The following is a 15,049-nucleotide window of genomic DNA, read 5'->3' on the forward strand; positions in this document are numbered from 1 at the left end:
CTGTTCACTCGCAGTGCCACTGGCGCCTCTGGCAAAACCAAAACAGTCCTCTCAAATGACTGCGGTGGATTTGTTGTGGCTTCAGCTGCACTTTGATAGTTAAATCTATAAGTCTCTTCAAATCTTCACCTTTTTTATGCTGCCCTCGTAACTCAGAGTGGATCAGAGAACACGGCAGGAATTGGTGTTGTAATCATTGTTAAAGTGAAGTGGATGTTAACGTGTGCGTGTCTCTCTCTCTCTCTTTCTCTCTCTCTCTCTCTTATTTAGTGTGCCCAGAGCGATGTGGGCAGCGGGCATGTATGGATTCGGGGGAGTGCTGCCACGCTCAGTGCCTGGGCAGCTGCACATCTCCAGACAGTGCCACGGCCTGCGCCGCCTGCCAGCACTACTCCCACGAAGGCCGCTGTGAGGAGCATTGTCCTTCAGGCACGTACATATTCGAGGGCTGGCGCTGCATCACCTTAGACATGTGCTCCATGGCTCACCTGCCGTATCTGGAGCGCTTCGTCATCCACGGCGGCGAGTGCATGATGGAGTGTCCACCCGGCTTCAATCGTGAAAGTAGTCAGAGGTACGTGAAACACAACACAGCATCTATGTTGATTTGGTGCTGTCAGCAAAGCACAATGCCTGATCATAGTCTTTGGTCTTTAAACCACTTGTATTGAAACAAGACACGAGTCCACAGCCATCTCCAGTTATTTTCATCTCTAGACGCAATCGCCACACGATCAGCAGATCAGTTGGCTCGTCTCCAATCCTGTTAAAGTGCAGCTTTGTAAGGAATAGACCAGACCAGACACTAAACCAGGTGTCTGTCTGTGTTTATTTCAGTAATTTCAGTAAAATTCATTCTGTTTATTTGAGAGCCATTTTGCAGCTCACATTATATAGTCCCACTTTTACCATGACAGGTTGGGATGTTAAAATCTAGGATAAATAAATATCTAGGATAAATAAATATCTGTAAATTTGAAATTAATTTGGCGATGAAATCTGGATAGATTAGAAAGACTTTAAGGTTTTTAGTGGACAAATCTACATTCACTATTCAAGAAAAGTAACTCATTATGTGCTCATTTTATAGCATGGATACAATGACAGCCCTGGCACTTCAGGTTTAGCAATGAAGTTTGTTTTTAGGAGTGAAAAAGGGACTTGTTTTTCAGGTACAATCCAGGCCTTGTATTCACAAAGATTCTAAGAATTGTCTCAGAGAGCTCCAAATTTAGCTTAAAAATAGACTAGGAATCTTATCTTAAGAGAACCAATCTCAGAGCAAGGAGATTACAAACACTTTTATCTTAGAGAGGAGGTGGGGCTAAACACGTTACTAGGTGTGACACATGCTTTTAAAGACTGTGATTGGTTTTCCAATAATAAAAAAACTGAGCGCTTTTAAAATCTATTCTCTAATCTCTATTATGAGTCTTCACTTGGTCTCTATGTTAAGATATTTAAGGCTACATCCTGTAGGGTTTACGCTCGTGACCGATCATATTAAAGATGCGCTAACATTTGTATGTGACAAATGCAGTAAATAAAAAAAAAAACTCTCTTAAAAAAGTATTTGAAAAGTCCTCCTGACTATTCCTAACACTTTTTGAGAAATGTCAGGTAGAGCTGGGCGAGTTGACAACAATATCATGTCACGATTCTCGAAGGTAGTTCAGGCACATATCAGCACTGCATCATGTATTGTCATGGGTAGTTTACATGGAATTTTCTAGGAATCAAATATTGCTGTCTCTTTAACGCTGGGAAAATCTGACATTTAATTTCATACCTAAAAAAGTTTTTTTTGTTGTTGTTTTTTTTTTTTTTGGTATAACATAAAAAAGGATTAAGATGCTTTATGAGTAACTCGTATCTTGACTAGGATCTTCTCTTTTTATTGTATGGCATAACACCCACATTTCTAAGAAGTTTCTCAGAATTTCACCACTAGGAGAAACTCTTTTTTCATGAATTCAGGCCCTAGTGACATTTACAGTTCTCCGCCCGTTTTCTTTAAATTTGGTCATTTGCTCGCCCCGATGACACGACAGCAACAAAACAAGAAAGGTGAGGTCTTAACATACGCTTCTTCCAAGACAGGTGAAGCCGCAATCTGCCGGTGAAAACAAAAGGAATTATTATTTACAGCCTAATATATCATCCCTCAACACGCGTTTCACCAGGCATTGGTTTAATGTCTGGCTGATAGATGAGTCTGTGCCTGTTTTTTCTTCCTAGAACAACATTGCATAATTGTATTAAATCAAAAGACTCCTATGAAACTGTTAAATGACGACTCTAATTTCGATCCTGTCTATCGCCCCACAGTATGTTCTGCAGTGCTTGTGACGGCTTGTGCGACAAGGTGTGTGATGGGAAAGATATCGACTCTGTGGACGCTGCACAGTCCCTAAAGGACTGCACTGTGATCAACGGGAGCCTGCGCATCAACATCCGGCGTGGCAGTAAGTAGCCGTGTGCGCACTGCACACTACACAACACAGGAAACAGTTTGTCAGATTCCGTGGAGCTATAACAGTTCTTTCTCTTTTTCACAGACAACATAGCTTCTGAGTTGGAGAACTTCCTAGGTCTCATCAAGACGGTGACTGGATGCGTGAAGATTTCTCATTCTCCCACTCTGAGCTCGCTGTCCTTCCTTAAGAGTTTGAATCACATTAATGGGAAGGAGCTCTGTGATAAGTAAGTGTTTTGATGCACCAAAGTAAAATGTGGTAGCCTAGTGGTTAAGGTGTTGGGCTACCAATCGGAAGGTTGTGAAGAAGGTTGTTACAGCTCTACAGTAGATGACACTTCAGCATAAACACTGATTTTTTTCTTCTCTCGATTCGATGTAAAATGATAACAGTTCCATATCCAAGTCTGTAGTCAGCCAAGCAAGGCTGCTGTGGGAAGTTCTAGATGTTTCTCTTAGATGCCAGCATCAGAAGGTTTTGTGTCTCTCTGTTTTTGTTTCTTGCTTACTGCCATGAATGACACTTTCATTCTGGCCTTATCCAACTTCTGACCTGCTGTAATATATTTCTGCAGCATGTACGCCTTCTTGGCATTTGATAACCAGCACCTCCAGTTTCTCTGGGACTGGTCACAGCACAACCTGACCATTCACACAGGGAAACTCTTTTTCGGTCGGAACCCCAACCTGTGCATGTCCGAGATTCGCAAGATGTGGCTGAAAACAGGCTTCAAGGAGAAGTTTGTGGAGGACGAGTTCCGCACCAACGGCGGGCGTGCGAACTGTAAGTCTTTAAACTAGTGTCTGGTTGATTGCTTAGAACATGATGGTGGATTGGCTGGATTTGGAAATGTTCAATTTTATCTGTTTTCCAGGTGAACATAAAATTCTGAAGTTCATAAGCAATAGCACTGGGAGTAACAACATAGCTTTGACATGGGAGCGCTATCAACCTCAGGGTTACAGGGGCCTCATCAGTTTTGAAGTGTACTACAAAGAAGCGTGAGTCCTTTTGCCTTACCCCACACCCCCCTAAACACGTATGGAGAATGTTTGCAAGTTTGTTTTCTACAGTTAACACCATGTAGCCAAAAGTACATAGACACCCATACATATGTTTGCATAACACACCTAAAACTAAAAGCCATTTTCATGGTTTTACATAATCTAAACCTTTATTTTGTGCTATTATTTAGCCAAGAAAAACACATGATTATTGACACTGTTATCAGAGGATGTGTGTTTAACCTTTACGGAAGGAAAAGTGTCAACATTTCGTAATAGTCAGTCACAGGAAAATATTTGCAGACTTTGCAGTTTCTCTGTAACTTATTTATCATATTAATTTATTTATCATATTAAGTTTGATGGCGTTTTTATACCTCTGCCACTGATTGGAGCCATTAGGTTTTCAGATTGTCCGTCTCCCCATCCGATATTCTTATTAGCACAATATCTCAAGTGGTTGGTTTTATAATGAATTTTTATTGCATACCAAATTGTGTTGTAATCCTTACATAGCTTTATCATCTGCCTTTACACTTCTATGACGTTCTGTGTTGGTTCCATTCTGTACCAGGCCTTTTCAGAACATCTCAGGGTTTGACGATCAGGGTTGTGGGTCCAACAGCTGGATGATGGTGGATGTGGACTTGCCTCAGGACCAAAACAGAAACCCTGATGTCCATCTTACAGGCCTTAAACCCATGACACAGTACGCCATCTTTTTGAAGACTGTAACTTTGGTAGTGGAGGACACAGACACGCATGTCCTGGGGGCCAAGAGCGAGTTGGTCTATATTCTGACTAAGCCTAAAGGTAAAGAGGGGATGCTAAGTCTACCTTATAACAAAAGATGTAAATGAATGAAGCTGAATAAATGAAAAAAAAATTAAAATATATTTTTTTTTTGTTCTTTTAGTACCTACAATGCCAATTAATATCCGTGCCTACTCCAACTCCTCCACAAGCCTGGTGGTTCAGTGGTCTCCTCCTGTCTCTCCCAACGGGAATCACATCTACTATCTGCTACGCTGGCAACAGCTGGAAGAAGATCCTGAACTCTATAAGCACAACTACTGCTCTGGTCTGGTGTAAATCTTATATACATGTTTGTAGTTTACATATAGTACTTTTGAGGAATTTATTTTCTTTTATAGGTTTTATCCAAGCTGCTTGATAAACAGATTTCTGTTACTGTATAATAACTTTTAACAATAATTACACTTATGGGCTTCCTCGATTAAACATCGCCAACTGAGCTTAACCTAAGTTAGCTGATCGGCTAGCTACAGGTTTTTATTGGGTAGTTTGTATTAAATCACATTCCCTGGTCATGTTTTCTTTTTTATGTGTATTTGGTGTTATCAAAGGGTGGCCTATTTCATTATTAATGTGTTTGTTCTCATTATTGTGTTAGTATTTAGCATCTAGTTATGTTAGTTCTTAGTCACAGTGATGAATGAATAGTCTCATAAGACAGCATTTGTATTTGCAAGAGATTGTGCTTCACTTGTATCAGTCAATTACGTTTGCCAAGCATCTCAGCTTACTTATCTGCTCCAACAATTTATAATACAATTTTTCTATTTTAGTTTGAAAAGATATGATAGAAACCAATTCTAAATCATATTAATATGGCACTAAATGATCATGATTATCATTCCAACCATCATTTTGTAGCCCTAGTATCTATAAAGAATCGTCTGTGTAATTGGCTCTCATGTCTGAATGGTTTCCTCCTCTGTCTTTTCACAGAGCTGAAGATTCCCATCAGATTCTCCACAGGGCTGGCAGACATAACTGGGAACATAAAGCCTACCAATTCTGACTTGTCAGGGGAGAACAAAACCATTTGCTGCAATTGCTCTAAAGCTAGTATAAAGAACGGGGATGACATCATCTACAGTAAAGCCTTTGAAGACTTCCTCCACAACAGCATCTTCACCCCCAGGTAGGTTTTGGAAATGTAAAATTGCGTATTTTTCTTATCAGGCCTTTGTTTTGTCCTTCAACATGGTCACAGTGGAGCAAAAGTTATGGCGAGAGCCTTCCTGTTCGTACGTACCCAACCGAATCGACATTGGGATGTCTGGGATTTATGTGTCATTTGCTTGACTTTCCTTGGCATTAAACTAGCTTTGAACCCAGTGATCCTTGGGGTAATAAGCCTGCAGTACAGGCATTCTGTTTCTTACTGCAAGCTTATTAGTAATTACAAGATTATATGGCAACATATGTCATGTTTATTTTTCAGTTTTGGATAAGATGATGTTGCAAAATATTATTAGCAGTATTGTACAGTATTTATCAAGCAAATTGGGGAGTTTTAATATTCAAACCCCAATATTGCATAGTTTTTCCTTACACTGCATGCTTTTACAGGCTTGTACCATACCTTAGCTTAGTTGTTGGTAGGTTTACCATTTCAGTCTCTTTTTCAGCAGGTGAAATGCTGCTCAGTTGGTTTGAGGTTTGGTGATTGACTTGACCGGTCTCAGTCTTTCCATGTTTTCCCCTGATGAAGCTCTCTGTGTTTTTGGTCATTGTGTTGCTGCATGATAAAGTTCTTCACAATTAGATTGATGGATTTCTTTGAAAATTAGCAGAACGGATCTTTCGTAAACCATGGAATTCATTCTGCATCGTCAATAAAGATTAGTGATCTGTTTCAGAATCAGCCACGCAAACCCAATTCATGACACGTGAAAGAAGCCCCAATTCAAGAAACCCAATTCTTCCTGCCGATGAGTGGTTTGCATCTTGGCGTACAGTTTCTATATCTCTGGACTGTGATGCCTTCTCACCTTCTTTTGTTGAGTCTCTGGGTTTTCTTCAGCTCTCACAATGTTTGTCATCGAATGTTGTTGGTTATTCTAAGTGTCTGGTTATTAGTACACCGCAGTTTTGTTTTACTTACAGGCCATTCCAGATTGTCTACATTGGCCATGCCCAATTACTTCACCTCCAATCACAGCTCTCTTGTTCATGTTTGTTTATCTTTAACACCAACTACCGTCTTTACATGCACAACCCAGGCATCAATCCAAGAAGTAGACATTCCGTTGTTTAAACAATCAATCTAACAGGACACATCTGTCAGTCATATGAACATTCGAAAATGGGTGGGTTCAAATGTTTGAGGCTTCTAGGCATTTATATCAGGAAATTAATGCTGAAATTCTGTTCTACTGTCCCATATTTATGTTTTATGGTTGTTAAGCCTTCTTTTGCACTAGGCAACTAAGAATAATTTTGCAAATAGAAAAAGTAGTCTCAGATACCTGGATTAGTCATTTATCCATCTCGATGTAGATAATGCTACATACATTCACGGCTTGAATGTGCTAATGTATGAGGACTAGTACATGGAGTGCTCTAGGCTGTAATGAAAGAGCACATCTGCATCACATTACCTGCCAGCTGTGTATAGGCTGGTGGACACAAACACTCTCTCACACACTTATGAATCACTGTGCATTCTCTAGTCTAGAGCTTTGCTAGATATGGTACAGAATACATTTATATCTGGTGTTATAATAGTGATGGGACACAATTGCTTATTTTAAAAGCAAAGTAGGAACATGACTTGAGGACACAGGACCACCCCTGATTCTCTGAGTGTATCTGTCTTGTGTCTGGCTGTTTTTCTCAGTGTTGTGCGATTGCAAAATATATAAACTATGTCTGTAATTCTGGTCAGACTCGGCACATTGTATCTCTCTGTTTTTTCTAATTGAAAACCGAGATTGAAGGAAGTGCCTCGAGTTTGGAATTCCTGAGAAGAAGAGGGAGATTGAGAGCAGAGGAAATCATATCCTTTCGGTTGCAGTTTCCCCCCCAAACAGCTCAGCCTGTACCCGCTGCCAGGAAATGCACAGTAATGCCATCTGGAATAGCGATAAAATAAAGGGAATATCCCCTCCAGCTGGAGAGCGGGTCTGATCAACGACTGCCGTTCCGCAGGCATGGGGGCCAGCTGGGGACCTGAAGCTGGAGAGAAAGAAAGATGCAGAGGCTGAGTGGAGGAAATGGAGAAAAAACAGATGATGGGGAAGAGACTGCCTGAGGTTGATCAGGGGACATGAAAATGAATGACAGGGAGAGAAAAAATGAATGAACGTGCATGTTTTGGTTTTGGCAGAGCGAAAAGTGGAACTGGAGGAAAGGAGAGTTGTTGACATGAGTTAGTTGAATCTGACAGATCGTGGTGCTACACTAGCCTGGGATGTTGATGTCCAGCAAGCGTGAGAAACCCTCGGTGTTCATATGCATTGCAGTGACCAAGCGCTCCAGTGTGAGGGAGTTTAAAGGAATGGAAACCAGCTGTGGCGGTTTGTGTGTGTGTATATGGAGGATGTTTGGAGGGGTGGATGGGGAGGTAGCATTCTTGCCAGATCATCTAAGGACAGGGCCTGTGCTTGCTTTGGCAAAGAAGTGAGTGACTCGCTCCCTTGGAGCGGATTAGAACAACGACTGACAAAACACTCCTTTGGCCATCACATACACACACTCACACAAACAAATGTGTGTTAATTAATATGCTCGTTTTGATCACTTGAGGTAAAATCCCTTTTTTGCCTTGATAGGTTATTGTCTGAATGTCTGCAAGGAAAGGTGGCAAATAGGGCAAAAAATAAAATCGGCACCTCTTGGACAAAAATTAGATAGATGTTTAGTTTAGTTTTGGTCGGCAGTGCTGTTTTTTTGTGTGCATTGAATAACCCTCAAAGATAAGAAAATGAGTGGCAGCAGATGTAGGACTGTAATGTGTTTACATCTAAAGTAAATTACACATTACAAAGAGCTTTCAGGTTGCCATAGGATGAATGCCAATGGAGAGAGGGGTTTACATTGATGGAGGAATCGTAGGCAGGCACAGAAATGGATGTGAATTACCAGAGTAGTATGATATACATTCTGCTGTACATTATTTTAAAAAAAAAAAAGATAATGTCTAGTTTTGACCCCCACTCCACTCCACCTCTGCCTCTCTTTATAACACTGATTTGAATGCTTCCTTTCAGACCCAACCACCGTCAGCGTAGGGACGTGGCAGGAGTGGCAAACTCCAGCTTCCTACACTCCCTGCTTGGTGCCAGTGGGAGCCTAAGCGAGGGCAACTCCTCAGTCTCAGAACCAAATCTGCAAGAGTTTCATGAAAGAAAGTTGGAAGAAACAAGCACTGAAATTCAAGGCCTGCAGCCTTTCACTGTGTACCGCATCGACCTGCATGCCTGCAACGAGGAGATCCAGCAGTGCAGTGCTCCTGCCTTTGCCTTCCCCCGCACTGAACCAGCAGGTGAGATGACCATAAACACTCTTTCTAGTTACTGTTTGCATCTGTGTGTTCTGCTAGGAGAAGTGGATTAGACATGCTCATCCTGCTCAAAGGTTGCATTGCCATTACATTACATTCAGTGTCGAGAAAGGAACGCTATGTTTCTGAGTACGTTTTGTTCTGCCTCTCCAAGACAAAGCTGATGACATTCCTGGCCCAGTGACATGGCAGGATTCGGATGACTCTGTGATTGTGAAGTGGCCTGAACCAGCACAACCCAATGGCCTCATCCTGCTCTACGAGATCCAGATCCATCTGGGAGGCGAGGTGCTCCATCCCTCCATTACTACATAGGCTGTTACATCCTTATTTACTGGCTCATGTCTGCTTATTATTTCTGACAAATGTCAAGGTTGTGACATTGTTTTACAGAAAACTTGGTTCTGTAAAAAGCTGTCCATGAACAACTAGAGCAGACAAAAATAGAGAATAGGATAGAAGTCTTTATTTTGTCACATATGCGTTACAGCACAGTGAAATTCTTTCTTCGCATATTCCGACTTTGGAGGTCGGGGCTCAGAGCACAGGGTCAGATATGATACAGCGCCCCTTGAGCAGGGAGGGTTAAGGGCCTTGCTCAGGGGCCCACAGTGGCAGCTTGGCAGTGCTGGGGCTTAAACCCCTATCCTCTGATCAAAACCCAGAGCCCTTATAACTTGGGCCACAACTAGCCAAAATACAATTTACCTAGAGAGCGAGAGAGAGAGAGATGTCTTATTAGTATAGATATTATCGGTGCACAGGATAAGCGATCTCTGAATAAAAAGATGTGTTCGTCTTGTAAGTGATGTACGGACATTTGACTATTTTAATATAGTCTGTTTTGACCTTTACAGCAAGCATTTGTTTCACGTTTTAACACTTTGCAAGTTGCCATTGAGTAGATCACATGGCAGTAACGTGCACACAGTCTGTACTGGTTGTCTTATACCGTGTGTGTGTGTGTGTGTGTGTGTGTGTGTGTGTGTGTGTGTGTGTGTGTGTGTGTGTATACACAAGCATACGCATACACGAATGCACTTTAAAACGATACAATAAATACTGATCTTGTGATTTGTTTTGGATGTTTGTGATCATGTTGTGTCTCAGCTGGAGAAGCACGAGTGTGTGTCGCATCAACACTACAAGGAGCAGCGAGGTGTACGGCTCACCAACCTCGGACCCGGGAAGTACACGGTCCGTGTGAGGGCCACCTCACTGGCAAGAAATGGCTCATGGACACAGCCCATATCCTTGTACATGCCACAGGCTGAACGTAAGTAATTGTTATGACCATTTTCACAACAGGACTGCCTTCCATGCTTTGTAAACAGCACTGTTTTCTCCAGTTGAATTACACATAATTGCAGAGTTAGTGTAATTGTAGTGTTGTGTATGAACTCCTCTAGCACTCAGTTAAAATGTTATAACCCAAATAGAATTACATTGTCTCCCCTTTGCTTTTGAAAATACAGGCTATGAGAATCTCCTCTACTTAATGTTCATCCCCCTTTTGTTCATCCTGCTGGTCCTTGGAGTGGCCATGTACGTCATCAATAAGAAAAGGTATGCATCCTCATTTATGAGCTTTCATAAGACTTAGATTTTTTTTTGCAAATAGCATCAACACTTTGGAAACTAAGCTTGAAGAACCCTGGTTGTACTTTTCTTTCCACTCAAAATGTTTAATAGCGCAGCACTAATGAAGCTCTGATTCTATTTATTTATTTATTTTTACACATTTAGTGCAAGCTTCAGGGTTTGTCTGAAACACTCCAGTCTGCTTTTTCCCTTTTATGTGAGGGTAGACTGGGGTGAAGTTTCATTAGACGAACTCATCAGGGGGAAAAACAGAGCAATTGTTTAGAAAAACTCTTAAACGTATTTAATGTGGCTTTTGGCGGATGAAAAATTTTCTCTCGGAATTTATAGAAACAGCGACCGGCTTGGAAATGGAGTTCTGTATGCATCAGTCAACCCAGAGTACCTCAGTGCGACTGAAGGTGAGTGAGATCTTGAGCGATATTGGCTGATGGAGAAAATAGAAGTAGACTTATAAATGGTATTATACACCATATGAGCAAAAGTATGTGGAAACCTGGCCCGTCTGCACCCCAGGCCTCCATGACTAACATTGATGCCCAACCTCATTTATGCACTTGTGGCTAAATGGGCAAATCCCCACAACCACTCTTCAAAACCTAGTGGAAAACCTTCTCAGAAGAGTGAAGGTTAATTTAACAACAAAGAGACTAAATCTGGAATTTGATGCTCAAAAAGAATGTAGTGCAAACTTTTGGCAGTCGTGTGTGTGTGTGTGAGAGAGAGAAGAGTGGATGAAAAGTGAGTATTATGAGTACGTAATAATCATTTTCTCTGACTTGTTTTTTTTTGGTCTGGTACATTATGCAACGTTTAACTCAGGAGAGGGTTGTATGTATTGCTGTATTTTCAGATGTTACCAACATTTGATGTGAGTCCTAGGTTTTAAAGGAATACTTTGTCTATAGTTTTCTTCTTAGTCCAAATATAGTCAGTCAGTCTGCCATGGCATATTATGTCTGACGGATTCTGCCACAGATTTGGACTATGGGGCTAACGTAACTAACAAATCCATAAAAATGTCTAATACCATGTCATATAAAGGCATGCTGAACAGCTGAACCTGCTTTGTGGTGTGTGTGATGATTTAGCCGTGTGATTATAGTCTTTTCTTATTTGTCAGTAACAAGGGACGTGCAGAACGTTAGTCATGTCTTGTTTGCCCAAGTACATTTTATCTGATGTATTTCTTTAAGTCTTGAGTAAATGTTCTGCTTTCCTTTACCAGTGTATGTCCCTGATGAATGGGAGGTAGCACGGGAAAAGATCACCATGATAAGAGAGTTAGGCCAAGGCTCCTTCGGCATGGTGTATGAGGGCATCGCCAAGGGTGTTGTCAAGGACGAGCCTGAAACCTGCGTGGCCATCAAAACTGTTAATGAGTCCGCCAGCATGCACGAGCGCATCGAATTCCTTAACGAAGCGTCTGTCATGAAAGAGTTCAACTGTCACCATGTGGTATGTGGGATGATATGTAAAATATTTGAGCTTTCTTGACTCTTGCTTATCGTTTTAGATTGTGTTGCCAGTTTAGGGGAGTGATAAGAATTTATTGTATTTGGTGATTGGTGCAGGTTCGTCTCCTTGGTGTGGTCTCACAGGGACAGCCCACTCTAGTCATTATGGAACTGATGACTCAGGGTGATCTGAAGAGTTATCTACGCACACTACGATCCAGCAAGGTAAATTTTCTAGTACAGATTCCCAGTGTTCAGATTTCTCTTTCCTGCTACTGCTACTCAGTCATACTGATGAGCACAGTGTGCTATCTGCAATGTTATTTTATTCTCGAAATGCATCTGGTGCAGCACGTCACAAAATGTTCTAGAGGAAGTCTGCACTAGCATTTTTTTAAAATACACACATTACATGTAAAAGAAACAAACGAACAACAATCGCTTTGTGATTATTTTCTTTATTTAAACATTGGAATCGTTGCCTGTGTTTCTTCCGTTCGGCGATGCTATACTGTAAGTGCGAGATTTAACTGTAGGGTCTTTTTAGCTTCAACCATACAGATGAACTCCGAGCTCCTAGTCCTGTGTAACAGATGACCACGTGTGCTTTTTCCCGGTGATATATATTTTCAATGCTTGAGGCTGTCTTCCTTTCCTCATAAGAACACATCCAGCCTGCCTTTGCCACCGCTGAAAAAAATGATTCAGATGGCAGGAGAGATCGCAGACGGCATGGCATACCTCAATGCCAACAAGTTTGTCCACCGAGACTTGGCAGCCAGGAACTGCATGGTGGCTGAAGACTTCACTGTCAAAATTGGAGGTAATCTCAGAATTTGTTTTCTCGGCCTACAATGGTCTAGTGAAATGGAAAAAGAGCTTTCAATATATAATGTATACACTGGCTAGGCAGCAGCATCTGCTTCATAAGTGTTTTTATAAATATTCAGTGAGTTCATATGAATTTGGTTGTCTGGCCGAGCATCGCTCAAATTCTTTTTGCTATTAATCTAGTAAGCTTTGTGCAAACGTAAGCCTATAAGCTCAGTGTTTTGTTTGGCTGCCCAACAGGCTTTGCTATATAGAAATTGTGGAATCTCACCTCATTTGTTGTGGCTTTGTAGATTTTGGCATGACGCGGGACATTTACGAGACAGATTACTACAGAAAGGGTGGGAAGGGACTGCTGCCGGTGCGCTGGATGTCTCCAGAATCCCTCAAAGACGGCGTCTTCACCACCATGTCTGACGTGTGGTAAGCTTCCTTTCCATACATTTACTTTTCAGCAATAGGCCCAGTGTATGAGTTTTGCCACTGCGGCAGACACACACACATCCTAATAGTGTCTGATTTTCTTTTGATGGAATACAAATTCGTGTTTTTATAGAAACGAATTCTCCAAAATCTATGTCTACTTAGCATACGACTCTGAATTTGTAGAAGAATCCCATGTTTTACTAACTTTTTGGAAATGTATGTACTTTGATACTCTACTCTCTGGAATCAAATGTTTGTTCCACATAAGCTTATATTTTCCTTCAAATGAAAAGTCTCTTAATTAAAACTGTTCCGTCTTTTCCGTATAATGTTTAACATGCAATAAACAAACTCATTTAAATTAGATTTCTGATTTTAAGCTAAACATACAAGTAAGCAGGTAAATATATATTTTCATTGAGATCTCATAATATTTTTTTAGTAAACTCACCTAATGTTAGTCAATATTAGCTAACAGTATTTAGGCTGTAAGCATGACAGAATTCATTAGTTTACAACAGCAGCAGTTCCTGAAGCGCTTTATTCCTATTATATCACATCAATTTGACAGTAGTTAATATTTTCAATAAGTAAAGAACGCCACAGTGTACTTTTTGTGGTTTGCATTTAATGTTGTGGAATATCAGTGATACTGTTGTGCTTTAAAGTCAGCAAACATCTGCTTATCGCTGCAATAAGCAGATATTAGGGGCAGTTTTGTGTTATTGAGCAACTACAAACTGCCCATCGTGAAGATCACTGGACTTACTAGAAATTACTTCTGTAAACATTGATTCAAGTCTTCCTACCCAAGGCTTTTACATTTATGGCATTTAGCAGATGCCCTCATCCGGAGAAACATGCAAAAGTGCTTTGACGTCTCTATTGATGAAAACACTGGTTCAATAGGTTACAGACTAAGGATGCCATCAACCTGAAACTTCCTTTTATTTATTTTTTGTTTGTTTGTTTTATTATTTAAATATGCACTTAAAACAAACAGTGGATGTAAGTAAATATGCACTTAATACAAGCAGTGGAAATATCAACCATTATTCTATAAACAACAGCATGTTTGTTTGTTTTTTTTTAGCTATTTAGCTTTAGATTAGCTTTAAGGTCTGCAGTGTAGGTCCCTGTGTAAATTGTTGCTATAGAAACAATGATTATTAGAACAAGTAGATTAAAATAAACCTGTGATTTTAAGACACTGTTATATAAACTCGACACCTTCTGACTAATCAGATGTCAGACTTCAACAGCACTGGGTATATAAAGTACCCAAAAAATGTTTACTTTACTAATTTGTGTGGATTTCTTTTAAAAGATAAAAGATCCACCTATGAGCTAAGCTACAGGACAAAAGGCATACAGCTAACCTAACAAATTACACACACATTTCTCTGTAGAAAATCTATGTGGTAGGAAATGAAGGGGAATTCCTGCTATGTTTCAAGCAGATTTGGCAAGCAAGCCTCATCACAGTGGACATGAGGTAGAAACATTAACCTTGTGTGAATTTCTCATCTGACCGTGTTTCTGTGGAAACCTGCAGGAGAAATCCATCTGGGTTTTCACTGTAATATTCACAGCTGCAGCTGATCGGAACAGTTTTACTATTCAATATCATATTTATTCTGTCTTATAACTGTTGTAACTCTGTCTCTCTCTCTCCTCTCTGTCTCTCTCTCTCCCCCTCTCTCTCTTTTCCCTCTCGCTCTCTCCATCTCCCTCTCTCCCTCTCTCTCCAGGTCGTTTGGTGTGGTGTTATGGGAGATAGCCACCCTGGCAGAGCAGCCCTATCAGGGTATGTCCAATGAGCAGGTTCTGCGCTTTGTCATGGAAGGAGGTCTGCTAGACAAACCTGACAACTGCCCCGATATGATGTGAGTCATCAATTGATATATATATCATTTTTGTATGCACCATCCTTTTGGA

At 40.8% G+C, this 15,049-nt stretch overlaps 1 protein-coding gene across 1 annotated transcript in view; it reads left to right on the forward strand.

The window, feature by feature from the left end:
* Positions 1-15,049, forward strand: part of igf1rb (insulin-like growth factor 1b receptor) — a 66,771-nt gene that overhangs the window by 45,266 nt on the left and 6,456 nt on the right. The window contains exons 4-21 of the mRNA XM_027162655.2: positions 271-574; positions 2,329-2,465; positions 2,559-2,703; positions 3,052-3,260; positions 3,352-3,478; positions 4,056-4,294; positions 4,398-4,562; positions 5,234-5,429; positions 8,503-8,777; positions 8,950-9,083; positions 9,906-10,071; positions 10,271-10,361; positions 10,728-10,798; positions 11,626-11,855; positions 11,972-12,079; positions 12,518-12,677; positions 12,979-13,108; positions 14,863-14,997. Coding sequence (XP_027018456.1) covers positions 271-574; positions 2,329-2,465; positions 2,559-2,703; positions 3,052-3,260; positions 3,352-3,478; positions 4,056-4,294; positions 4,398-4,562; positions 5,234-5,429; positions 8,503-8,777; positions 8,950-9,083; positions 9,906-10,071; positions 10,271-10,361; positions 10,728-10,798; positions 11,626-11,855; positions 11,972-12,079; positions 12,518-12,677; positions 12,979-13,108; positions 14,863-14,997 — 3,022 coding nt within the window. The remainder of the gene's footprint in view (positions 1-270; positions 575-2,328; positions 2,466-2,558; positions 2,704-3,051; positions 3,261-3,351; positions 3,479-4,055; positions 4,295-4,397; positions 4,563-5,233; positions 5,430-8,502; positions 8,778-8,949; positions 9,084-9,905; positions 10,072-10,270; positions 10,362-10,727; positions 10,799-11,625; positions 11,856-11,971; positions 12,080-12,517; positions 12,678-12,978; positions 13,109-14,862; positions 14,998-15,049) is intronic.

The sequence above is a fragment of the Tachysurus fulvidraco genome, chromosome 2, assembly GCF_022655615.1.
Source record: "Tachysurus fulvidraco isolate hzauxx_2018 chromosome 2, HZAU_PFXX_2.0, whole genome shotgun sequence".
NCBI classification, from domain to species: Eukaryota; Metazoa; Chordata; class Actinopteri; order Siluriformes; family Bagridae; genus Tachysurus; species Tachysurus fulvidraco.